The 26,904-nt window shown below is 39.8% G+C and overlaps 3 protein-coding genes across 3 annotated transcripts; all 3 read right to left on the bottom strand.

Moving 5' to 3' along the window:
* Positions 1-5,360: 5,360 nt before the first annotated feature.
* Positions 5,361-6,860, bottom strand: LOC125938140 (trace amine-associated receptor 6). Its single transcript, XM_049653183.1, has one exon. The coding sequence runs from the start codon at positions 6,616-6,618 to the stop codon at positions 5,581-5,583; it is 1,038 nt and encodes a 345-aa protein (XP_049509140.1). The 5' UTR covers positions 6,619-6,860; the 3' UTR covers positions 5,361-5,580.
* An 8,658-nt stretch (positions 6,861-15,518) lies between these two features.
* On the bottom strand, positions 15,519-16,809 carry TAAR8 (trace amine associated receptor 8). Its single transcript, XM_049654392.1, has one exon. It carries the CDS (start codon positions 16,683-16,685, stop codon positions 15,654-15,656), a length of 1,032 nt encoding a protein of 343 aa, XP_049510349.1. The 5' UTR covers positions 16,686-16,809; the 3' UTR covers positions 15,519-15,653.
* Positions 16,810-23,806: 6,997 nt separating this feature from the next.
* On the bottom strand, positions 23,807-25,770 carry TAAR9 (trace amine associated receptor 9). Its single transcript, XM_049654391.1, has one exon. The coding sequence runs from the start codon at positions 25,080-25,082 to the stop codon at positions 24,036-24,038; it is 1,047 nt and encodes a 348-aa protein (XP_049510348.1). The 5' UTR covers positions 25,083-25,770; the 3' UTR covers positions 23,807-24,035.
* Between the last annotated feature and the right edge of the window lie 1,134 nt (positions 25,771-26,904).

The following is a 26,904-nucleotide window of genomic DNA, read 5'->3' as shown; positions in this document are numbered from 1 at the left end:
AAATCCTCTCCATCCCACCTCAGTCTCTCACTCACACCCTCATAGACGTTTCCAAATTAGGGCATCATGAAAAGGGGTGGTTTTTTTTGTTTTTTGTTTTTTTTTTCTCTCTTTAAGCCAGAGGATATTGTCTGGCTCTCAGGCTAGAAAATGCATTCACAGAAACACTAACTTTGCCATTCAAATTTCCCCACAGGGCCTGAAGGGAGCCAAAGCATGCCGTAAGAGTCCCCTTCCATTCCAAAGCCTTTCTTGCCAGTGAGGCAGGGTACACACTAATAAGCGACCAGTGTAGACTCACTCCGCTTTGCCTGAGTACCAAACTTAATGACAGGGGCGCCTGGGTGGCTTAAGTGTCTGACTCTTGATTTAGGCTCAGGTCATGATCTCATGGTTTGCGGGATCGAGCTCCATGTGGGGCTCTGCACTGAGAGCACAGAGCCTGCTTGGGATTCTCTCTCTCCCTGTCTCCCTCTGCCCCTCCTCTGCTCACGCTCTCATGCTCTGTCTCTCTCTCTCTCTCAGAATAAAGAAACATTTTAAAACGTATAAAAAAACAAAACAAAATCCAAATGACATTCTCGGTTACAGAGGCACAGGTTCAGGCCATCTTAAAACAAGCAGTTCTTTTCTTTTTTTTCTTTTTTTTTTTTTTTTTTTTAATTTTTTTTTCAACATTTTTTATTTATTTTTGGGACAGAGAGAGACAGAGCATGAACGGGGGAGGGGCAGAGAGAGAGGGAGACACAGAATCGGAAACAGGCTCCAGGCTCCGAGCCATCAGCCCAGAGCCTGACGCGGGGCTCGAACTCACGGACCGCGAGATCGTGACCTGGCTGAAGTCGGATGCTTAACCGACTGCGCCACCCAGGCGCCCCAAGCAGTTCTTTTCTGTGTAGAGTCTGATCTGCCCACATCACCCACTGTTCAGAGACCAGGAGAAGTACGTGCTCATATGTTCCCTAACTTCGTGGGCGGAAAGTACCGTGGCCGTGGCAGTAGCTTCTCCTTCTGATGCAGCCCCTAAGGGTGCGTGCATGAATGGACACGTATGCACAGAAGTGCACGCACATGCGTATGCACATATGTGTGCGGAAATGGCCCAGCCTTTGGGATCTCCCTGCGTGTCTTCAAGCAGAAATGCCACACATTCAGCCCCCGAGGCCCCTCTGTGCTCTCCCAGCCCAGCAGATCCTTGCGGAGTAATTCTCTCTACTCCGTAGCCCAACAAGGAAAAGGAGACCTAACCCATCGGTTGGGTGGCCCGTGCTCCTCAAGACTGTCGAAGCCGTGAGAAACGAGGCCCAGACCAGAGGTGGCTGGGGAGATGCGACAACGAAGTGCGATCCTGGATGGGATCCTGGAACAGGAAGTCATTAATGGAGACGCTGGTGGCATCCAGATAAAAGCTGGGGTTCGGTTAACTGTATTCTACCAATGGCAGTTTCAAAACCGTGACAAAGGTCCTATGGCAATATGTTAACAATGGGGGAGACTTGAGTGCACGGCATTCAGAAATTCTGTACTAGTTTTGTAACTTTTCTGTAAACCTAAAATTACTCCAAAATAAATTTACTAAAAACAAAAATAAAACCAGGCAGTATGGGTGGGAAGGCCCCCTCTACTGAGGGCAGGACTTCCATGTTGGGAGGAAGTAGAATTACCCAGGAGAGACCCCGCAGCAGCCGCTTGCCTGGGGACTGCTACTGATGCCTCCTAGGGCCTCTTCCACCTCATTAGTTACAGTTTGAAGGGAAACACGTTGCTTAACCATGAAGGTTTAGGAGTTACTTATTTAAACAACATCTTTTTGGATCAGTGTCACCAGCTGGGACTTTGAAGGGAAAAGGAAAAATCTTTTTGACGTCCAAGGGATGCCATGCCATTTGAGTTCCCAGAACTTTCTTCCTTCCCACTTTTAGGTGCAAAGATTGAGGTGTGTGCTCAAGCCAGAACAGCTGGCATTTCCGGCGTCTATCCATGGATCCCCTCAACTCCCGAGTTCTCCCAAACCTTTATCTTCCCCTCTGCAAAAAATAGGCTAATCTGATTTACAAACATTCTTTCCCCCTGGTTAAAACCCTAAAAAACTTCAACAGCATGGCAATGTTATGGTTAATAGATAATGAGGGATCCAATGATCTAGTATCTTCACTGTTATAAAATTCATCAGGAATCAACTATAATAGCCACACTTGCTCAGCATGGAAATCATCCAAGAAGAAAATTTAAATGTCTACTGGCATGTTTATAGAAGTTAAAAAAAATTTTTTTGGTAATGTGGGCCAAAAGTAACTGCGAATACATTGTTGTATATGAAATAGATGTTTAAAGAACCTGCAGCAATAAAAAAAAAAAGTAGTCCCTAAAAGATACCAAGGCAGCTGCAATTTAGTTTCATTAGGTTAAGAAAAAATATAGCAAATATATATGTTCAAAAGATATTCTCCTAAAATAAAGCAAGGAAGCAAACAGACAAATCTAATTTCAATGTTCAGGTAAGAATAGAGATATATGTTAGAATATCAATTTTAGTATGTTTATTTCATCACAAACACTAAAATGATAAAGATGAATGCAAAGAAACCCCCCTCACAAACTGCCCATTATATATAAAGCTGGACTTTGTAAAAGCATATAGAAATATGTGCTTTATATATATGTATATATAGAAATATACATATATGGGAGCCGTGTCACATCTACTGTTTTATAATCTGAGTCAGAGTGTTTTGCTTTTGTTTTGATTTTAATAAAAAAATATATTGTGCTTGTCTTTCCCTGTCAAGAGTTATACAAAGAATGCCCTGGTCATGCTTATTTCCTTGCCTGGCTCTTTTCTTAGGATTACTTTCTAGAAATGGAACTACAGAGTTAAGTGACATGTATGATTTAAATTTAATATAAATATTTTAGTTCACTTCAGAAAGGAGGAATTAAATTATATTTTTTCCCAGATGTATAGGAGCATGTTCAACTCTTATGAGGGTGCATAATTTCCCACACTCTAATTAACATTGGGTTTTATGGATCCTTCTAATATTTGCCAATTTGATATATGAAACTCTAATACATTTTTATTAGTATTTTAATTATTTGTATATTTGGTATTTTAATGTGTTCGTTAGTCATTTGTATTTTCCCTCTATAAAACTGTCTATTGACATGTTTAGTGTAGTATTTGTCTATGTCTTACTGTTTTGTAAAAGGTTTTTATGTTTTGAAAGCTATTAACCCTTCTTCATCATGTAAACTGCCAATAGTTTTTTCAGCGTTGTCTTTTTTTCCTTAGCGTGACTTTGTTTTCTTTTAAAATTTAAAAAATCTTAAAGTAGTGCATGAATCCCTGTGGGTTTTCTGTTATTATTTCACCAATGAAAAATTATAAAAGCTTTATTTTCTTTAATTTTTATAAATCTGATAGAAATCCATTTTGATTTTGTGAAATACACGAAGCAGGATGCTGAACAATATTTTTATCAGAAAGTTAAATACCACATCAACATTTCTTTCTTTTAATATAATTTTAGTGTTTATTTATTTTTGAGAGAGAGAGAGAGACAGAGTGCAAGCAGAGGAAGGGCAGAGAGAGAGGGAGACAGAATACGAAGCAGGCTCCATGCTCTGAGCTGTCAGCACAGACCCCAATGCAGGGCTCGAACCCACGAACCATGAGATCATGACCTGAGCTGAAGTCGGTCGTTTAACCGACTGAGTCACCCAGGCACATCAACATTTCTTGAATCCTTTTCCCATAAACACAGTGTTACTTCTTTTTATCATGGAAAACATATAAACTGTGGACACTGTTTAATAGAAAAAAAAAATGACATAAATTTTCCTCCATGGTGATTGAAGATAAAAAAATAAACCTCGTGATAAGAAAACTATCATATCAATAGATAATCACTGTTGAAGAAATTGTGCCATCTGCTCATGATTATTCCCACATTTACATTATATGCCCCCAACATATAAAATATGAGTCTTGTCCTGAGTTTGAAATAGCTCACCTTTATGGTTGAGAGACATCTTAGAAGCTTCAGAAAACTGCCCCTCCCCGCCCCTATCCAAGAAACAAGCTGTTCAAATGAAAACAAGTTAACCCAGTTCAATAAAAGGCAGGAAATACAAGACACTAACAGGGAACATGGGATCAGGAAATCTTTCACAGTGAAAGAAAGGTAAGAAAGGAACGTGAGTCCTGAAAGACAAAAACAGCAACTGACAAAGCAGGGAACTGCACAGATTTAAGGACCCTTGTGCCAACCATTATTGAGTAAATACATTTCTATCAAATGCTTAAAAATGTTCATTTCACCAAGGAAGTAAAAGCCTATAGGGTATGCTACTAAAATTGAGGTACCATTTCTCCACCATCATTTAAAATATCATTTTAATGTGCTATAATTCACATTTATAATTATTAGGAAATTTGCAACACGTCACCAGATTGATGTCTTTTTTTCTCAAATTAACAATTTAGGTTAACTTAGAAATTAAATTTGTGGTCGATGAATGCTCTTTTACTTATAATAAGTTTTTCCTGCTCTCCCAAACCAAGGGTAAAGCATATATCAAAGAATTTAGAGCAGAGTTACAATAACCAACCCAATAAAATATCTCATAACACATGAAGGTGTTATAAACCCCTAAAAAGAATCAGTGAATGAATCAATTGCATGTGGTAATCATGAGACCAAAAATGCTACACTGTGCCAGGGTATCAGCTGTTTTTCTCTCTTTTAGCCATCCTAGCCTCGCAAGTTCCTGATAATGATTTTGTTTTGTACTAATATTTTCAATCTCTTTAGTATGTTTTCTAGCCACAAGAAAAATATTACTAGATGTAATATTAAGAAAGCTAAATGTGAAAAATAACAGAAATTCTATCACTATCCAGAACTGATTTATAACAAGCTGGCAACCACGTATGGAACAGAGGGTACTTACTAATTCCTTCATCCCATCCTCATAGGCACCCACTGTATACACTGTATACAAGAGGCAGGATCCAGGAGCTGCTGAAGCAAATTCCTGACGCAGACACCATGCAGACATCCAGCATAATAGATTTCACTGCTGCCCCAAGTTTTCCTTTGGGAAAAGCAGCAAAACAAAGCCAAAAACAAACAAAACAAAAGCAAAAACAAAAACAAACAAGACAACAACCATGTGAAAACTAACCACAGAAAAATTTTTGACAAGTTGGGAGTGAGCAGAAAACTTTCTAAGGAAAAGAGGAAAGAATTTTTTTTTTTTTTAAAGGTGTTTTCAGGCTACGAAGGGAAGAATCAATGAAATAAAAGAGCAAAAGGGAGGGAGGGAGGGAAGTATGTGCAGAAAAGGAGGTATGGTGAGCTCTGTAGCCGTTAACAAATAGGGATTTGACATTTACCAGTCATGCAAATTGTTTTTTGAGAAATGACAAGGAAGTGCACCGTTAATACTGGAAAGCATTGATTTATCCTGTTAAATTTGAAGAGTAAATGGTTTTCTCTTCATTAATAGTCTTACTTGATTTTTACCAACTCGTGTCATATGGAAATTGTAAAGATTGAACTTCGTCAGTCCAAATGCTTACATTTGTTCAGAGAACAAATTCATGGTGGCTGAACTGTCCTCGAAAACCCAACCACTCATGATAATTTTTAAGGCCTTCCTGAACCACGGGTAAAATAAAGCATAAATCAAAGGGTTCATGGCTGAATTATAATAAGCACACCAGCAGCAAATCTCATAAATGTAGGCAGGGGTTATGAAGCCCATATAAGCATCAATTAATGAGTCAATACTGTACGGTAACCATGAAATCATAAATGCTACCACAGTGATACCCAGGGTTTTTGCTGCTTTTCGCTCTCTCTTGGCCACTCTGGATTTATAACTAGCTGATGACAATACTATTTTGCCCCCAGTGTCTTCAATCTTTTTAGCCTGTTGTCTAGCCACAAGAAAAATATTGCTATAGAGAATTATCATAACGAGGGTAGGTATAAAGAAGGATAGAAAATCTATCAACACCCAGTTTTGATTTACAACGGTCTGACAACCTCCTACGCAGTTGACGGCACGAGATAATTCCTCCAGCCCATCATCATAAGCACCTGTGTAGAACACGGCACCACTGTATACAAGGGGCAGGATCCAGGAGATGCCGATGCATGTCCCCGACACGGACACCGTGAACTTGGTAGGATAGACCAGAGGCTCGGTAACAGCGACGTACCTGTCGATGGAGATGAAGCACAGGTGGAAGAGGGAAGAGTAACAAAATGCCACATCACAGCACGTGTGGAAGGTACAGAAACTCGGCCCAAAGTACCAGCAGCCCTCCACAGACCTGACCATGCTGAAGGGCATGACGGTCACCCCCACCAGAAAGTCAGCACAGGCCAGAGAGGCGATGAGAAAATTGGTTGGCGAGTGCAGCTGCTTGAAATGCAGGATTGAAATCACCACCAGGAGGTTTCCAAAAGCGGCCAGCACAGCCCCCAAGCTGAACAGTGTGTAGAGAATGAGCCGGGGTCCGGGCGAGTAGGGGGCTTTCGCGCAGGATCCGGTCACGTTCTGGTAGCAGAGCTGCTCGGATGCAGCGGGGGACGGGTTGGTGCTCATGGTGCTGCTGCAAACAGCTTGTAAACGTGGAGAAGTTCTGCCCTTGGCCAGTCTGCCCTTGGCCAGTAGCACCAAGCAGAGCGGTTTCTTATTTCCTAAGGCGGAGAAAAGGTCCTTTGCAACTGCCTACCTTTGTTACAGTTATCAGACAACATCTCCATGGCCTGTCAGGTACTCCTATTAATTTTAATGTCTGAACACTTGAAGTAATATATTCAATTCAAATGTTCAACAAATCTTAGCTTAATTCATTGTTACCATTATTTTGCTTACCTTAGAATATACTTGGAATCCATTTTCTAAGTGCAATTGTTTAATTTCAAGTATATCTTTTACCAATTTGCTAATCCCAAAGATTTCTTCTTGCCTTACAACTTGTCAATAATCTTTTATTTACCTGGTCGTGATACAGGGATATTTCTCTTTGTCAACGTTAGTGAGATATGTGTGATTTGTTATCTATCGGTTACCTTTTATTACACCCACCCCAAGACTGTCTGAAGAGTAATGACAAAATCCCCAGAAGCACTGCTGAATCCCACACCCCAAATCCACACCCAAAAGCTAAGGTGGAATCCCTGTAGCGTAAGGTGTGAACAGGGACAAGAAACTTATATTTAATTATCTCCACTAAAGTTTGTTTGGCTGTAGCCTCAATGCTAAAACTCCCAGAGACAACTTGAAAAAGGAAAATGAGAGAAAACTCTCACTCATAAGCAACGATGCAAAAAATCCTACACAAACTGTTACAAACTCAATCCAGAAATATATAAAAAAGATCATACATCATGATTCGAGTTGATGCCAAGAACGAAAGTTTGCTTTGAAATTAGACGATCTATTAATACAAATCAGCATTGTAACAGATTAAAATCTAACAATCATCTGATGAAGTGAGAAAATGTATTTGATAAATTTCAAACTGTATTCATCACTAACAAGAAAAATTCTTAGCTTACTGTAAAAAACTAGAGGTCTTTTGTACCTATAGAGGTCTGTACAAAAAGGACCTATCGCATATGATACACTCAATACTGAAATGTGACAATATTCTCTTCAAGATGAGTAAAAAGGTTTAGATGCTTTAGTAAAAGATTCAGGGAACAGAAGTTCTCCCAAGACGCCCATAAATCTGCCTGCAGTTCAATCATTTGTGTAGTGCAATATTTATATTTGGTTATTTATGAAGCATCTATTTGTGCAAGGTCTTCAACATACAGGAATAAACACAAAATCTCTTCTTCCCTTAGCGGGAGTTTCCATGTTAAAGTGAGAGACAGACATAACATAACAATTCACTGTGCTTCCAGCTAAAATTAACACATGTAAAATCACAATGAGATACCCCTTCACACCTACCAGAATGGCTAACATTAACAACTCAGGAGGCAACAACAGATGTTGGGGAGGAAGCAGAGAAAGAGGATCTCTTTTGCATTGCTGGTGGGAATGCCAACTGGTGCAGTAACTCTGGAAAAACAGTATGGAGGCTCCTCAAAAAATTAAAAACAGAACTACCCTACGACCCAGCAATTGTACTACTAGGTATCTATCCAAAGGATACAAAAATGCTGATTCGAAGGGGCACATGCACCCCAATGTTTATAGCAGCCCTATCGACAATAGCCAAATTACATTATGGAAGGAGCCCAAATGTCCATCAACTGATGAACGGATAAAGATGTGGTATATATATACAATGGAATATTACTCAGCAATCATAAAGAATGAAATCTTGACATTTGCATCAACGTGGATGGAACGAGAGTGTATTATGCTAAGCGAAATAAGTCAGTCAGAGAAAGATAATGTCGTATGATTTCACTCATATGTGGCATTCAAGAAACAAAAGGGGAAGGGAAGCAAAAACAATATAAAAACAGGGAGGGAGACAAACCATAAGAGACTCTTAAATACAGAGAACAAACTGAGGGTTGCTGGAGGGCTAAATAGGAGATGGGCATTAAGGAGGGCACTTGCTGGGATGAGCCCTGGGTGTTACATGTAAGTGATGAATCACTGAATTCTATCCTGAAATCATTATTACACTATATGTTAACTAACTTGGATTTCAATAAAAAATAAAATAAAATAAACACATTTAAAAAGTGTAAAGTGAGAAATGACGTCAACAACTAATAGAACTGGGGTGAATAAATAGAATTCACTGAGGGTATAAATTTAGGGCCTGGATAGAAGGATGAGGAGGAAAGGAAGGTACTAATGTAAAGAACAGGGAAAGATTCAGATGTCGTGCACAGCTTTGTACATCGCAATGATCATTTCAGATTTTATCTGATGACTAGTGCGTGGAGGTAGAGAAAACATACATATTAGCAGGTGAAGATCTCACCTACCACAGAAGGCAGTCTTCTTGATTTTTTGGTAACATGTCTTTAACTCTCTTGTAAGCCCCTATGTCATGGGATCCCACTGTCTTCTTCCAAGCTTTCCTCTAAATTCCAGGGTCCTATGCAGTCTGCCTCGATGCTGCATGCATAGACTGGGATTGTCTTTGTAGGTGTCCTCTAGGATGAAATGGCCGTCTATCTCATAATGAAAACACGGATGTTCACAGGACCCTAAACTCTGAATAATGTGCTTATCAATAGCCCCCCTCTAGACTATGAATCTGGCAACCTCTTACACTGCTCCAGTCCATCCAGGTGTGGCTCAGTGAATGGCATGCTGTTTTGGCTTTTTCAGAATTCACAGCCTCATCAGTCTTTCCTCTATCTCCAGGAAAGAGTTCCACTCTTTTGTTTGAGAGTATGTGATTAATTGAGGGTCTTAAACCTGAGTCTCAAGCCCCTTCCTTTTCGGTGTCCTTGACTCAGAGATTTGAGTTACATCAGAGTAGTCTGCCATTTTCTCTCTAGCTTTCCTTCCCTCCTTCCCTCCCTTGCCTCCGCTCAGCCTCTGCTAATACCTCATGTCCGTCCACGAAATCGAAAACATTCTGAACATTCTCTTTCAACTCTGTCTCATCATAGTAACCAGGTATTTCTCAACATGTAACTGCGGAGCACCTACCTAACATCTTTATACAAGTTTTCTCAGAGGGGCATCTGGGTGGCTCAGTCGGTTGAGTGTCTGACTCTAGATTTCGGCTCAGGTCGTGAACTCACAGATCGTGGTTTCAAGGCCCGGGTCAGACTCTGCACTGATGGTGAAGAGCCTATTTAAGACTCCCTCTACCCCTGCCCCTCTCTCTGCCCCTCCCCTGCTCAAGCTCTCTCTCTCTCCCTCTCTCTCTCAAAATAAATAAATAAACTTAAAGTTTTTTTCTTATAATTTGGGTAATAGCTCTTATCTTACGGCTTTTAATTGTCTGTTTTACAGAAATGCTTCCTAAAACATGGTAGTAAATCTAGAAAGACCCACAAGTATTTTCTGTGAACACAGGGCACAGGTGTGCAAAACGTGTTACTTTATTGTTTAGGCAACTATCATTTTCACAGTAGCAGACAACTTTTGAACACCTGCTATATCTTGGGAGTTTACATGTATTCAGTTATTAAACTGACACACACACAAAACCCAATGAGGTCAGCATAGCTGCTAACCCTATTCTGCAGATGAAGGACTGAAACCCTGCAAGTTGATCACTTATCCAGCGTGAACTTCTAGTAAATGGTAACTGGGGATTTGTATCCAAGCAGTTTAGCCCCAGGTTTTGTGTTCTGCTCCCCTATGTTGTACAACTATAAATGAACCTAAGGTCTGTGCCATGCCCCTAACTTCCAAGTGATAAAAACTTCCTCTCCGTCTATCTGGGCTTTCCCTACCTTCTTCTCTGAGTCAACCACACATCACCAATGACTCTGTAGATTAGAGATCTGGTCTGGGTGACCATCCACTCTCCCTGATATTCAATGAGATGTCCTGCCTGGTTTCTGGACGTGGGCCCAGTCCTGTCACAGAGCAGTCATCGTTCCTACCTGGTAGTAAGGCTTCTTTAGCTCTTACATTTATCGGCCAATTCCTTTCCCTTTTCAGAAAAATTCAGCTATACTTGTGGCATCACGGGCGGTGGAACATTTGGAGGGGTTTCTAGGACCTGTCATGACTCCAAGGCATGATCAGGGGCTCAAGAATCTTTTACTGTCCCTGTACCACGCAGAGCAATGAGGTGCTCTGTGGTGCTGTCTCAGGCTACGAGCTCAGCCTATGCAGCCATTTCTGCCCGGTGGTCTTTATACACACTGAGTTCTGTCCAGGGAAAGGAGAACGAGTTTCCCCTTGCATTTGGAGCTTGTCCCTGCAAACAGACTTGATATATTAGTTTCCTGTCACTGCTGTAACAACTCATCACACACTTGGGGGCTTATAACGACAGAAATTTTATTCCTGTAGAGTCTTGGAGGCTGAAAGCATGAAATCCAACATCAAAGCAAGGCGGTGCGCCCTCTGCGGGGGCTTGGGGACAATCCATCCTTCTCCCTGCTTCTGCTGGCTGCTGACATGCTGTGGTCTCGTCGCTCCAGTCTCTACCTGTGTGATCACACTGCCTTCTCTTCCGTGTGTGTCATCTCTCTCAGCCTCTTTCCTGTAAAGACTCTCGTGATGGCCTTTTGGACCCACCTGGACAATCGAGGCTAACTTCCCCATCTCAAGATGCTTAACTCAATCACACCTTCAGCGACCTTTATTTTTTTTCTCCAAATAATCTTTAATATGTATAGGTTCCAGGGTCTAGATATGGATCTCTTTGTGGGGTTCTTATTCAACCCACCACAATTGCATATCAGTTGCATATCACCCCTTTTCTCAAACCAGACCGTATCCAGGAGAAATCGGGTGCTCCTCCCTCAGAGACCTTCACTATTTTCTCACTTATTTTTGTACTCCAATTATCTTTCTACTCTTGCTCGGGGATGTAGGCAAGCTTTTCTATAGCCCTTACTTCCCCAAATCTGTTCAAGGTAGGCTCTTTTTCCTTTCTCCCAGGGCCTAGACTTTTGAGACTCAAGGCCAAGAAAACAAACATCTTTTTCTTTTTTCTTTTTAAATTTTTTTTTGATTTTTATTTATTTTTAAGAGAGACAGAGACAGAATGCAAGTGGGTTAAGGGCAGAGAGAGAGGGAGACACAGAATCCGAAGCAGGCTCCAGGCCCCGAGCTGTCAGCACAGAGCCCGACATGGAGCTCGAACTCACGAGCTGTGAGATCACTACCTGAGCTGAAGTCGGATGCTCAACTGACTGAGCCACCCAGGTGCCCCAAACATCTTTTTTTTCCTCCATTTTCAACAAAAACCATTAGAATAAAATAAATATTCTAAAGAGTTTTTTCAAGTTTATCTTTTTGACATTTTGACTTACCATGTGGAAATATTAAATCTATAGTTAACCTGGCAATCTTTTCCATGAGAAACTATGAAAATAATCTCCAGCATTATCTTCTAAATTTTCCTGGCTTTATATTTTACACTAAGATCTGTCCTGAACAATATGTATGTAAGGGCACATGTGTGAGTAAGGGAAGAGTGAGAATCAGAACTTTTTTTTTTTTCCCAAATAGATATCAAAATATTCAAACACAACTTCTTGACTGGCTCATCTTTCCTCATGACTATGTGACATCATAAGTTTGCATTATGATCAATTATGACAGCGGTAGATGATGTTTATAATATGCCAGTATAGGGCAATTATTCCCATGTCATGAGGAAGAAATGAAGTGACATACCACATGAAAGTAATTATATTGAAGAACTATTTATTGTGGTGAATGTATCATTTTGTCATGGTTAATTGTCCAATGTCCTCTAAACATTAAATGTCAGGCTTGAGCCAGATCTGAATGTGACATCCGATTCCCTTACTGTTGGAAGAGGAGAAGTAAGAGGAACTCAACTCCTCGCTAGAGCATGAAGCAGAGGGAGCTGAGGACATTTAAGAAAAGAACTCCAGCAAAAGAAAATGTTGGAATGAAAGTTGGCTGAAAAAAACAAGAGTCTAGGGGAAGGCCAAGAGCACATGACATTAATAGAGAAGAGGAAGAAGAAAATGAGCATTGAAGCTAACAGGAAGGTAAGCATAAAAAGTGAAAATACCAAGAAATTCACCACCCTCCCGAACCCCCCGCCATCACCACCACCAAAGACAGGGAAGCAGAAAAGTGACAGAGCAGAGAAATGGGCAGAATCAGCGGTAGGAAATAGGACCTCGTTCACCACGTCAGTCAATCTGTTTGTAGATGCTTGGAGAAGCTCACTCTAAACAATATTTAATTGAACTTGAAGAACACCTTTTTTCAAATTTGATATCATAATCAACACTGTATTCTACATCATAATACATCGGAAATTCCCAACATCCCACAATTTCCTTGATCTTAACTTAGTTTTATCCTGAAAACATATTTATGTTCATTTCTTTACTTTACATTTCTTTACTTCTTGACCAGTTATATTAAGTTTTAATTCTCTCCTAAACTAAGGATAAAATACAACAAAGAATTTAATCCTGAATTTTTGAATCCATATCTCGGGTAGTCATTCCTAGGAAAGACTATCATGAAATATATGGAAGAATCTAATTTCTTTCTTTTCTCTCCTTTGTGACGTTTCACATACCCAGCAGATTTCATATTTAGAATTGTATTGGAAGTCTTGGTAGCATTTGCCACAATATATTTTGCTTGCCCATAAGATAAATTTCAAAAATCCTTAATTTGCCTTCGAACTTCTGTCATATTCGTTGTAATTTAGCAACAATGTAATGCTATGAGACATTTATAAAATGGGACCCTTCTACTCTCTCAGTTACTTTTTTCTATGTTTGTCCTCTATACTCTAAAAATAAGGAACATGAAGTCCTTTTTAAAAGCTGTGACAGCCAATCTGATCTATTGAGTATATAGTAAGTGGCAGCATGAATTGGTCATTGTGCTATAATGTATTCATTGTCATACGGTTGGCCAAGCCAATCCTCTATTTGTGGAAATTAACCCTCCTGTCAAAAAATGTCCACACTCCTGTCTGCCTATGAAAGTCCAATGCTTGAAGACTCATCGAAAGGCCCTCCTACTAAGGAAGTAGAGTCTTTGACAATTTTTAAGCCCTCAGTTCATGAGACCACATGTGAGTGAGAAGACAATGTCCTAGAAATGCCCAACACCTAACACCACCCTTATGACAAATAGTGACAATGAGTCCTCTGTTCACAAGACTGAGCATCTCTGACACTTTTTTCATTCTCAATAACGTAATTTAAAATGTGTAGCCCCTATTACCTACAAAATCATGTTCCTTGAGGAAAACACTATATAAAACATACTTTTTATTGTTAGCTGTTCCTAACTCAGGTACTTGCCTGTAATTTATGCTCAATATTTGCTTGAAAAAAATGAAAAATCTCAGTGAACGCCAATGGGAAAAAAAAGATTTCAATCATCTTAATTGAGTGACCCAAAGATAAACCAAAAAGAGAAAAAAAAATGGTTTTGAAACCAGTACTCTATTACAATTTAGATTCACTATACAAAATACTGTACATATGCATTCCAGAATACTTTTGTTACATCAACAATGTAAAATATTCCAGAGAGCAAAATGTAAAATTAGAGCATCGTTTTTTATATCCTTTTTATTAGAAGTTTTTGCAGCACCAGCAAAGACTTTTTCACCCCCACAACATTCTGGGAAAGGGAAGCATGCAGTATATTCAGGTGAGAAAAGTTAGTGTCACTGATAGCAATAATTGATCATTCTTTCCCTTGCAGAATTTCCAATTGCTAATGATCGCTGGGCCACCTTTCTTGTGGCACATTTTTCCATTAGCGGTTTTTCACTTCTGTGCAATGTCCGTAGTTAATACCTGATTCCAAGGCCAAATTACTGACCCCAGGATATTACAGGTGAATATTCCAAGATACTGCCCAGCCATTAAGCAAGAAAGGCTTACCTCCTGCCCCAAAAGCTCCTGGAAGGTACAGACAGTATCACAAATCATTTGCTGAACAGACCCTTGGGTAGTGTCACCAACTCTGGGCTTGTGCCTGTTATGGGCTGCATGGTATCCTTCCAAAATTCATATATCAAAGTCCTAACCTCTAGTACTTTAGAATGGAACCATGTGCTGAGATAAGACCTTTTAAAAGGTAATCAAAGAGAGTTTTAAAGGGTGATCCCCAGCCCAATATTCCTGGGCTTCTTACAAGAAGAGGAGATAAAGGGATCCTGGGTGGCTCAGTCGGTTAAGCCTCCGACTCTTGATTTCAGCTCAGCTCATGATCTCACGCTTTGTGTCATTGAGCCCTGTGTCGGGCTCTGCACCGACAGCATGAGCCTGCTTAGGATTCTCTCCCTCTCTCTCTCTCTCTTTCCCCTTCTCTTGCTCGTGCTTGTATGTGTGGGTGCAATGCTCTCTCTCTCTCTCTCTCTCTCTCTCTCTCAAAATAAATAAACATTTAAAATGTGTATTAATAAAGGAGATTAGGACAAGGACATAAATATGGCATAAACCATATGAGGACGCAGAGAGAAGCTAGCCACCTATAAGCCAAAGAAGGGGGCCCTCAGATGAAACCAGACCTGTTGACACCTTGACTTTGGAAGTTTAGCTTTGAAATCATTAGGAACAGAATAAATTGTTCTGGTTTAAGCCACCTAGTCTGTGGTACTTTGTTATGACAGCCCTAGAAATTAATACAGTGTTGTAAAAGACCATTTGAAGATACATGAGAGGTGAGAGGTGACCATAAAAGAGAAAATGATTAGAGAGATCACAACCGAAATGAGATTCAGAATTCAATGAAATTGGAAGAGACAAGTACATATAACAAGGATGTGTACAGAGCACCCAGGCAGATTACACACGTAAACCACTTCATTATTTACTGTTTAGTTCAGTAATATTTCTGCAATGATTTAATGGAGTTATCTTCTTGTGACTTTGTTCCTAGCTAATTTGAGAAATATATAGCTATTTCCCCAATTTTGAAAGGCTTTATTCATTTCTTATATCTAATTTCATCATAAATGTATCATTTTTAAAATATTTTTAAATTTCTCGACTTAGTGTTCATACTTATTCAACAAATAAACTGATGGTTGATGAGCTCTCCTTTAAAAATTCTCCACTTAAAATAACTTTGATGGCTTTCCTAAACCAAGGATAAAATAAAGCATAAATCAAAGGGTTAATGGCTGAGTTATAATAAGCACCCCAACAGCAAATCTCATAAATATAGGCAGGGGTTATGAAGCCCATATAGGCATCAATTACTGTGTCAATTGTATATGGTAGCCAAGAGATCATAAATGCTACCACTGTGATACCCAGGGTTTTAGCCGCTTTTCTCTCTCTCTTGGCCACTCGGGATCTGTAACTGTCTGAGGATGATTCTGCTTTGCTACCAGTATTTTCAATTTTTATAGCTTGTTGTTTAGCTACTAGAAAAATCTTACTGTAAAGAATTATCATAACAAGGGTGGGTATGAAGAATAACAGAAAATTTATCAAGATCCAGTCTTGATTTACAACAATTTGACAACCACCTATACAGTTGAGGGCACTTACTAAGTCCTTCATGCCATCGTCATTGACACCTGTATAGAACACGGCACCACTGTATACAAGGGGCAGGATCCAGGAGATGCCGATGCATGTCCCCGACACGGACACCGTGAACTTGGTAGGATAGACCAGAGGCTCAGTAACAGCGATGTACCTGTCGATGGAGATGAAGCACAGATGGAAGAGAGAAGAGTAACAAAACGCCACATCGAAGCAACTGTGCAGGCTACAAAATCTGGCCCCAAAGTACCAGCAGCTCTCCACAGATCTGACCATGCTGAAGGGCATGACGGTCACCCCCACCAGAAAGTCAGCAAAAGCCAGAGACGCAATCAAGAAATTGGCAGGGGAGTGCAGCTGCTTGAAATGCAGAACGGAAGTCATCACCAGCAGGTTTCCAAACACAGCCAGAAAAGACGCGAAACCAAACACTGCGTACAGAATCACCCTGGATCCAAGTGAGTAGGGAGTTTTCACACACGACCCGTTCACATTCTCATAGCAAAGCTGCCCAACAGGAGGTGGGGAAAGATGGCCGGGCATGGATTCTGCAGTTTGATGCCTGCTGTCTTTCTGCCCTTCCTTGCAGTAGGAAATAAAGTTTTTCAGTTCTGAGAATTAAAAACAAAAAAATCAAATCGCATATTTGAGCAATTGCTTTTAAGTATTGCCTCCTATTCTATCCTTTCCCCATTTTAAGTATAAAGAGAAGTTAAAAGAATTTCAAAACTCAGAAATGCATCCTTTCTGACTTTAATGCATGCAATTATTTCTGTAATTACATCTAAAGCTCATAGATACTGAATTCCAAGCTAATCTATTATGAATTTTCATCAAGCCCGAATCCATAGTATCTGAAAAATTAAAGAAATGCAATTTAAATACCTGATTCTTTATACCTGTGAGGTCCTTCCTTGCAACGAATAATCACATATAATATAATTACATATTTGAAAAGTCACCTTTTAATAGACTTCCACCTTCACATTGTCTGAGAAGTTAACACCTAGAATGTTTTAGGAAGCCAGCCAATAAACTTCACCCATTATAAATCCTCACTAGGAATCCCTACAGTGTAAGGTGTGAATCCAGAAAGGAAACTTTTGCTAATTATAATTAGTTAAGTCTTTCTGCAGAATGTATTACTTGGTGTTCTATTATGTCGCAGAAAGACATGATTTTCATAACCAAGAGATTTCCTTAAGTTCAACTGTCCCAAAATAGCCTCATCCAGTACTTGGCAGTATATTACCTGTTTACAAGACTGGCTGCATAATTTGTAGAGACCAGGATAAAATAAAAACATGGAGATCTTTTCTCAACAATATGGACAAAAGTGCCCTTGAGTATAAAGCTTTTTCCTTTTTTCTGCAGTCTTTCTTGAGCTGCTATGATGTTTGATTTTTATTTATCATGTCCCACTTCCTCAGATATGGAGGTGTTTGCAGGGCAAGTGCAGACCCCCACAGATGCCTGGAGACCCTGCCCTAGGACTCAGTACACCTGGCCCACCCATTGCCAGTTTTCCCCTCCCACCAACTGCTGAAACAATGTGCGTGCCCAGACTGGGGGTCTAGGAAGCCGAGGAAGGCATCTGCCCTTCCCCCGGGCCTGCCACCTCAACCAAAGGCAGATTGCTGACACCCTCGGGATTGTAACCTCCACATTGGGCCCCACTCAAAACGTGGGCTGAGGGTGGGTAAAAGGATTGCACTTGCTGTGGCACCCTTCTAATGTGCTGTGGACCTACCAGCCTGGATGGGATAACAACTGCCGTGACTTACCCTAAGACCATGGAGCGCCATCTTGCTTCAACCCTCCCTGCCCTGTATCCGGTCCTCCAAGAGGGCAGTCTTAGTAGGTCAGGGTGAGGAAGGGGAGGCTGGACCAAGTTGAAGGTGCCGGTGGTGGAGGGGCTGGGGGACAGGCGGCCAAGAACTAGTCCAAGGGAGCAGGGGAAGTTGTATAATGCAGGATAATCGCATGTAATGTGTTTTAAGGGTTCCAAGCCCCCCATGCATGCTGTGTTGTGTCTTAGGACTTTACATACAAACTCCAAGTCAAAGATAAAATTTTTGAACATTTCAAGATGACAAAAAACAGACATCAAACCCCAATAGCAGAGTTCTGTGCCACTGGGCTGTTCATGAGCCCAAAGAAGGGCCCTGCCTATTTCATTTCAGAGATTAAATGAGCTCTGCAATAGCAATTAAATGATGAAGCAAAGAAAATCCAACGGGGGTGACAGTGAAACTGCCAGATGGGAAGGCACAGGAGCTGAGAGCCAGGGAGTTCCAATAGTAGCAGCCTTTCCTGACACAGACGTTGCCCTTGCAATATTAATAGGAATTTAGGGAGCTCAAGTAGGAAATTGAAGATACTGAAAGCTACATAAAAAGATTTCGGGTCTGAGGAAATAAGCTACCTTTGATCTTATAAGGCAAGTAAGAAGTGCTAAACACTTCTGTCCTCCACAACAATATATTTAAGACTTGGAAAACACAAATATGATCTGTCACTTAGGATATAGTATATTGGGACTCCTGCGTGGCTCAGTTTGTTGAGAGTTTGACTCATGGTTTTGGTCTAGGTCACGATCTCACACTTGGTTGGGATGGAGCCCAGGTTCCACACCGACAGCACAGAGCCTCTGTGGGATTCTCTCTCTCCTTCTCTCTCTGTCCCTCCCCCACTTGCTCTCTCTGTCTCAAAAGTAAATAAATAAATAGATAAATAAATAAATAAATAAAATATATTGGAATAAGAACAGAACAGATATTAAAGGTGTGACATGAAAACAATTATTCAACTGATCATCCACCAAATTCCTCTCGGTGATACTATCTTATCTTCTCTTTATATTCTCAAACCTGACTTGATTCCATCCCACTCTAATTCAGTAACTTTGCCTCCCTGCTTTCTGAAAATGTGAAACACACAATTGAAAGGCTGAAAGAATGTAGGGCTCCAGGGATGTACGATGGAGGCAGGAAACACGTATGACTCCCAGATTTTTAACTTGCCAACAGGAAACATACAGTGTGTAGAAGAAAGACGACATTTGGTGAGGAAAGATGATGGGTTAGGTTCGGATTGGACGGCGCACAATCTTGTGTTTTCTATGGCAAAGAAGGAAGCACATTACCTGGTGGACCTCTTCGGGATCCAAAACAACTTATTCCACCCTTAGGAATACTGTTCGGGTCCATATACTGAGTAACAAAAAAGTCTGCCAGATTTGTATAGGGATTGGAGTCTGGGTCTGGGCTACAGTTAATTGCCATGCAATTTAGTGGCCTAGTGGTGCTAGAGGTATTCATAATGGTAAAAAAAAAAAAAAAATGCAGTTTAGATTTTATGGAAGTTTTCAGTGGGAGAACTATAATGCATTCCTCTGGGGTTCTGAGCAAGGCTATGCTATTTAAAGCGAAGGATAAAACACCTTTTGAAAGATGGCTCTTTGGGTGCTATAGAGGCCAAATAGTGATGGGACACTTGACATTGTGATACCAAGTGATCATCTGTGTCTTACTAGCCATGGTTATGTAGGTCTTCTTGAATCTTCAAAGTCATAAAGTTGGGTGGGTCTGGCAAATTCTTGGTGAAATGGAAACTATACACCCGGAACCAAGACTGAGCAAAGCCGGACAGCATGAGCCTGGAGCCCATGTCACCCACCACAGTTGCACCAGTGTCCCTTCCGTCTCACATCTCAGCAAACTGAAGAGGATGAAAAGACCTAGCCTGGTTTATGGATAAGCTGTCTCAGTCTGTGGGTGCAAACCAAAAATAGACAGCAGTGGCCTTACAGACTTGCGTTGGCCCAGGGATGAAAATCTTCTCAATAGGAAGACATTTGTTTTGACTAATTATATTAATTGAAGGACACCAAAAAGTTATTCTACCTGAACTTCACTCTTCATTAGCTTTTTATTCTTTTTCTAAAGTACTTCTCTCTGAATGTCCCCTAAAGTGTCTCTTGGGCCTTCATCCACTCCAAAGGGAAACTCTGAGAATAGTATGTTTTATTGTGAATGCTCGAATATGAACAATTAAATTAACTTAGCCGATGGTTATTGCTTAGGAGCTCAAATTACTGGTGGGAAAGGACACAGCACAAATAGTTGTTCCCAGCCAGCAGTGAAAGGGAGCTCCTAGGAGATGGTAGAAAGTAGAGGCAGGGCAGGCTGGGGACTCAAGTGGAATTTGTCTGTCCCGTAAATGCAACCAGGATGAGTCATAACAAGGATCTTATCCGTTCTTACCTTTGAAATGGTCTATACTCCTTAGCTTAGTACAAACCTCAGAAGCTAATGAAATTTGTCCTTTGGCATGAGACATAGTTGAGGGCTTATCTTTACACTTGGGCTGCGTGTGTGTGTGTGTGTGTGTGTGTGTGTGTGTGTTTATACACAATAAATATGTCAGCACCCAAGCAATGCTTGGGAAGATAGTTCATGCGTTTTCATTTCTGAGAAATATTGTTGGTTTTTCTGGCTGGGTCACAATGGTAGGAAAGCATTGACTTTGAAGGCTGACAGACAGAGGTCTAAATACGTAGCTCCAGCACTTAGTGCATATAATTTCTGCAGAGCTGGTTTCCTCATTAATTATTCCTATGACTAATAGTAGCAAGAAAAACAAAATACTCCTCATAATCCACATAATAGGAAAGCAAGGTAAGCAGTTTATACACATGTCCTTTTATTTATGTAGCTATATGTAGTTTTTGATTCAGATTTTTAAATTTCTGCCTTCCTTGACTCTTATGAACACACTTAGAGAAGTTATTCTCCATGAAGGGTTTATTTTGACCTTACGTCATTTTCTGAACCAGCTAAGTGGTTCATTCCACAGAACCCTGCAGTTATTCCTGCATGAGCTCTGATTTCTAATCAGAAAATATTATGTTGGGTGGGTTTAGGGCAACTTTATCAGTAAGTGGCAGGGCTGTGAATAATCCGTCAATAACACATTACAAAGACAGCGTAGACCAGGACTAGGTGCTTTCAGAGAGCCAGCAGTGCAACTGGGCACTGCTGTCACGGCATTTCCTCATTTATTCCTGATGTCCTAATTGATGATCACCTGAACCACAGCTATTGTTCTGTGACTTTCAATGTCTGAGCTCTCCATTTCAACTTTTTTCTTTTTTTAATTATACAAAACCTTATACAATGTAGCAGCCGTACTTTCAGGATTTACTAAATTGAGAAAAATACATGTGGACAAAAGCTATTATGGATTCAGTAAGGCTTTTATGTGAATTTTTAGTTTATGAATTAAAAATAAAAACGTATTTTAAATAGTAGTACATACATTGTATTTATGTGCCCTACAACATGGGGCATAAGTGGTCTGATTAGTTCTTTGCAAGAGTTCTGCTGCCTCCTGTTGGCTGAAGCAGACAACTTGGGAACCAGAGCTCATTAGGATTAAGAGACGCAGCTCAGGAACAAGTGTCAAGGTCAGGTTTTACTCTGAGGACAGTCTTGCAGAATGAAGCCTGTTTCCCATCGCCAATGTGTCTTGTTTCGAATGGATCGATGGCCCTGATGCCGTTTGGTATGCAGCTAGCCAAGAAATTAATAGCTTACTTGTATAAATAATTGAGGTGTAGAGGAGGGGAGTAATGCTATAGCAATGGTCTAGTTCGTTTGGGGGAAAATAAGTCAGTATTATTTTTTTATAAAAAGCTTCCTACAAGAAGAATAGAAAAATAAACAAGAGAGAGCACATTTGAAGTATTATTCTCCATTTACCGATATGTACAACAGCTTCAAAACATCACTGGACAGAATTTCTGTAATTTTATCTAAAGATTACACTCTACATAGTGCGAGTGACCAGAAGTCTAGTATATATTTTTAAGCCTCCCTGATTGATTTTTCTTATTGTTTATGAGTGTCAGTGTAAGTTTACACTTGCACTTGAGAGAAGGACACGTTTCTATGAAGACAACATTCCTGACTCACCATCAAAGGGAAGGAATGTGGGCGGGGCACCTGAGCTGTGAGCCTTTGAAAGGTGGTCAATACACCTGTTCCTTGACTTTACCATCTCAATCACAAACAGGTACTATGCTACAAAGGCATTCATTCGTATTCCTTTCATCCTCTTTAAGTTATCTTTAACTTCCCCCCAAATTCTCTGAGCTCTGTCTGAAAGATATTAACATGCCAATATGAAACAGCTTAATTTCATATAAAATATTTCCAAACAAATTTATTTACAAAATCTGTAACATGTAAAGTTTATGTACCTCTATTTACTTAGCTATCTCTTCTTTTCATTTCATAAAACAGATTTGTAGAGAACAGTCTGTGAAAATAAGCAAAGATTTAAGGCTGTGAATCAAAGATTTGAGAAGGCGAATCACCCTATTATTAGTTTCTTTCAAATTTTAACTCTACCTTAAAATAGTCAACATATATTCTTTTAGTTAAAATGAATTAAAATTCATGTGGCTAAGGGGCAACCGGGTGACTCAGTCAGTTAAGCGTCCGACTTCAGCTCAGGTCGTGATCTCACCGTTCGTGGGTCCGAGCCCCGCGTCAGCCTCTGGGCTGACAGCTCGGAGCCTGGAGCCTGCTTCGGATTCTGTGTCTCCCTCTCTCTCTGCCCCTCCCCCACTCGCACTCTGTCTCTGTCTCTCTCTGTCTCTCTCTTTCTCAAAAATAAATAAACATATATTTTTAAAAATTCATGTGGCTAAGACAAGCTATCGTATGAGAAAACTGGAGCTATTCCTAAAATGTATAATGCCAGTTTGGGTGTTAGCTATTCCAAAATAATACTTGGTTATATTTGGGTCACTCAGCTTTATATTTCCAATGTCAAATACAGTGTCTGGTGCAAAGAAAGGACTCAAAAGTCACACATTTGTGAATGTGAAAATTATACATATTTTACTCCAAATTTCTAAACAAGAAGTCCAGAAACCATTTTCTTGTTCACCTGCTTTTTGATTGTAATAAATTATGTTACCCAAAAGTAAGATGTAGTGTGTAATCACATAATCATCACACACGCTTTTTGTGAAGGCAGCCTCTGTGAAATGGAGACAAAGCACTGTCAGGGTTCAGAAAACACAGGAGTTCCAGGGTTTTTTGCACAATGTTCAGTAACTAGGAAATTCCATATTTCAACTCTCTACAAAGTCCTTTTAGGCTAAAAAAAGTTCCAAGAATTTTAATCTTGTATTTACTTTTCAAACAAAGTATACTTTAAAGAGGATTTTGGCCCCAGGGTGCCTGGGTGGCTCAGTGGGTTAAGCATCCGACTCTTGGTTTCAGCTCAGGTCATCAGTCTTGCATGGGGCTCCCCTCTCACAGCGTGGAGCCTGATTGAGATTCTCTCTCCTTTTTATCTCTGCCCCTTCCCAGCTCTCTCTCTCTCTCTCTCTCTCTCTCTCTCTCTCTAAGTAAATAATAAATAAACTTTAAAAGAAAAAAAAAAAGATTTTTGTCCCTAAAACATCTAACTTACAAGTTAGGCAGAAACTCTTCTTTTGTTTCTCTGTTTTTTGAACAACTGAACATTGGTAATGAATGTGGGAGAAACTACAAAGCTTCAAATTGTTTGAAGAAACAAGTAGGAAATTCAGAGAAGATGTTAGAAATCACCATAGAAATTAGAAACCCATAGAGGAAAACTAAGAATACTAAATAGGAAGTAATCAGGATTTTTTTTTTTTTTTTGGTCTATAACTAAATTCAAAAAAAAAAAAATGCTGAAGTACATAAGGACAACAAATGCTTTAGAACAACTAAATGTTGAATATAACATCCTCCCACTTGGCAGATGATAACACTTGCCTCTCTTGATTGAAGTGCTTAATTTCACACTTGACCTTAATTCCACGTTAGTTTCCAAATCCCTGCAGCCATCTTGTCACTCTATATCTGCTTCTTCAGACAACAAATTGATTGTTGACGAATCTCTCCTTAAGACTTTACCACTTATGATAAGTTTTATTGCCTTCCGAAACCACGGGTAAAAGAAAGCATATATCAAGGGATTCATAGCTGAGTTGTAATAAACACACCACACTAAAATCTCATAAACATAAGGAGGAGTTATAAAATTCATGTAAGCATCAATCACGGCATCAATAATGTATGGCAGCCAAGAGACAAGAAATGCTGTCATAGCAATACCCAATGTTTTAGCAGCTTTTCTCTCTCTCTTTGCTACCCGTTCTTTGTAACTCTCTGAGGAAGACTGAGCATGGCTGGCTGAACTTTCTATTTTCCTAGCCTGATGTTTGGCCACCAAAAAGATCTTACCATATATAAACACCATGGCGACAGTGGGTATAAAGAATAGAAGGAAACAAAGTAGAACCCAGTTTTGATTCAGTGGCGCCTGACACCCTCCTACACAGGTGAGAGCAACAACCAAGTCCTCGATTCCTTCCTCATTGGCCCCAGAGTAGAAGATGGAAAAGCTATAGGTGATGGAAAAGAACCAAGAGAGAACAATGCATATGCCTGATACCAAGACAGTAAACTTGGTTGGATAAGTCAGAGGATCGGTTACAGCAATATATCTATCAACGGAGATACAGCATAAATGAAATAAAGAAGCAAAACAGAAGGAAGTATCAAAACATGTATGAAATTTACAGTAACTCTCCCCGAAGTACCAGCAGCTCTCCACAGACCTCACTGTGCTGAAGGGCATGACAGTCACCCCCACCAAGAAGTCAGCACAGGCCAGGGACACGATCAGAAAGTTTGTAGGTGTGTGCAGCTGTTTGAAGTGAAGGATAGCAATAATAACCAGTAAGTTTCCAAACATGGCCAGCACAGCCCCAAAACCAAGGACTGTGTACAGAATTGCTCGAGGACCCGGTGAGTACGAGGTTTTAATGCAGGATCCATTCACATTCTCATAGCAAAGTTCCACAGCTGCAGCTTGGGCGGAATTGTTCACCATTGCCCTGTGGTTTGAATTACTTTAAAGTTGTCAAATTCCCTATTTAAGCGATTTAAAACAAGAAGAGGTTAATTTCAAGAGTGTCTAGGAGGGGGAAAATATCCGGTTAAAATGGAGGCTAGTAATTTTCTACCTTTTTTTTTTTTTGGCATGTTAACTACCACCCCTTGATCTTTCTAAAAAGTATCCCCATGTTTTTAATATATTTAGAGTGGGAACTTGTTTCAGAAAGCCATTAAAGTATAGTCAAGTATAGTACAAAATAAATAATTGGCAATACATTTAGTCCAACGATATATATGTACATCTTAGGTATTAGATTGATATCAGATAATAATAGATTAATATATATTAAAATGTAATTGGCTCATCATTAGAAAAATCCCCTTTTTTGTGTGACTTTACCTTCGGAAATTTCACCTGTAACCACCTGAGTTGAGAAATAATTAGGCTACCAAAGGTTGAGTTATATTCACTAAGTTATCTCCCCTGAGTAGCTACTTCAGCAGTAATGACAAGCTATACTCCATTTTTTCAAGAAGGGAAAAATAAATTACGTCTTCAAATTATGACCTCCAAATCCCTATAGTATAGCATGTGAAGACTGAGGAAACATTTGTTCATAATAGCTTGCTAAACTTACTTAGGTAACACACTTCTTCTATTGCTTATATTTTCAGAGTTTGGGTGTTTTGTTTTTTTTTTCTTTTTTATTTACTCATGGTTTGGACAGCTTGAGATGATTTGCAGAACTATTCTTAGAAAGTGATACTAATATAATTTGTGTGTAAGTATTTTCCAGGCTAATAGCTAGTTTCAGATGTCTAAATTCGATAAGATTGTTTGAAATAAACAATAATTCCCCTAGATGATAAGATTGATTAAAGTAAACAATAATTCCTCTAGACCTTCACCTCCCCATTCTTAAAAAAAAATAGTATAGTTGTAAAACTAGCACAGAGAAGTAGGCACTCCCTGCAGTACACTGGATCTAATTTGTAGATTAGTCACGTCTCTGGCAGGAATGGATTCAAGCAAAGTTACCCAAAGTTCAAATAGAGAATAAGTTTCTTTCTTTAGGTATCTGAGAGTTTTTCTTTTAATCCTGAGACACACAGTCTTAAAACAGTTTGCAGATCTCACCAAGTAACAGTGAATAATTAATTTTTACTTTATTTAATCATGAAAAGGTATAATCTTGCATCTAAATCTTAATGTTTGAACTAGAGAGTGGAGTATTTGTATTGCCATGTATCCCATATCATAGGTCTGACCTCTGTTGAAAGTGAAGGATCCTAGGAAAAGCTATATGCATGGGGCGCCTGGGTGGCCCAGTCGGTTGAGCGTCCGACTTCAGCTCAGGTCATGATCTCACAGTCCGTGAGTTTGAGCCCCACATCGGGCTCTGTGCTGACAGCTCAGAGCCTGGAGCCTGTTTCAGATTCTGTGTCTCCATCTCTCTCTGAACCTCCCCCATTCATGCTCTCTCTCTCTGTCTCAAAAATCAATAAAGGTTAAAAAAATTTAAAAAAAAAGAAAAGAAAAAGCTATATGCATACATATAGGTGTGTTTACCTTTTATCTATTTATCTATACTCTCCAGGTAGTAGAAACCACTAGTCTGTAAATTTTAAGTGTTTGTGTACAGGGGTATGTTGGTGTGGGGGGTGTGGGAGGTGGGGGTATACACCCATGGTGTTTTCAGGCTTTGCCATTCTGGGTGTTTTAAGTCAATTCATTTTTCCTTTTATTTCTCAGTTTAATGCTTTATTTAGGCCCTCACTGGTTTGATGGCATAAATCTATGTCCCATCTTTACTCCT

Source organism: Panthera uncia, assembly GCF_023721935.1.
Source record: "Panthera uncia isolate 11264 chromosome B2 unlocalized genomic scaffold, Puncia_PCG_1.0 HiC_scaffold_24, whole genome shotgun sequence".
In the NCBI taxonomy this organism is placed as follows: Eukaryota; Metazoa; Chordata; class Mammalia; order Carnivora; family Felidae; genus Panthera; species Panthera uncia.
Note: the sequence above shows the minus strand (reverse complement) of the source record. Positions and strands in the feature narration are given on the sequence as shown.

Bases quoted from the DNA above. Each gene is read 5' to 3' on its own strand.
- TAAR8 (XM_049654392.1), bottom strand. From the start codon at position 16,685: ATGCCCGGCCATCTTTCCCCACCTCCTGTTGGGCAGCTTTGCTATGAG.
- LOC125938140 (XM_049653183.1), bottom strand. From the start codon at position 6,618: ATGAGCACCAACCCGTCCCCCGCTGCATCCGAGCAGCTCTGCTACCAG.
- TAAR9 (XM_049654391.1), bottom strand. From the start codon at position 25,082: ATGGTGAACAATTCCGCCCAAGCTGCAGCTGTGGAACTTTGCTATGAG.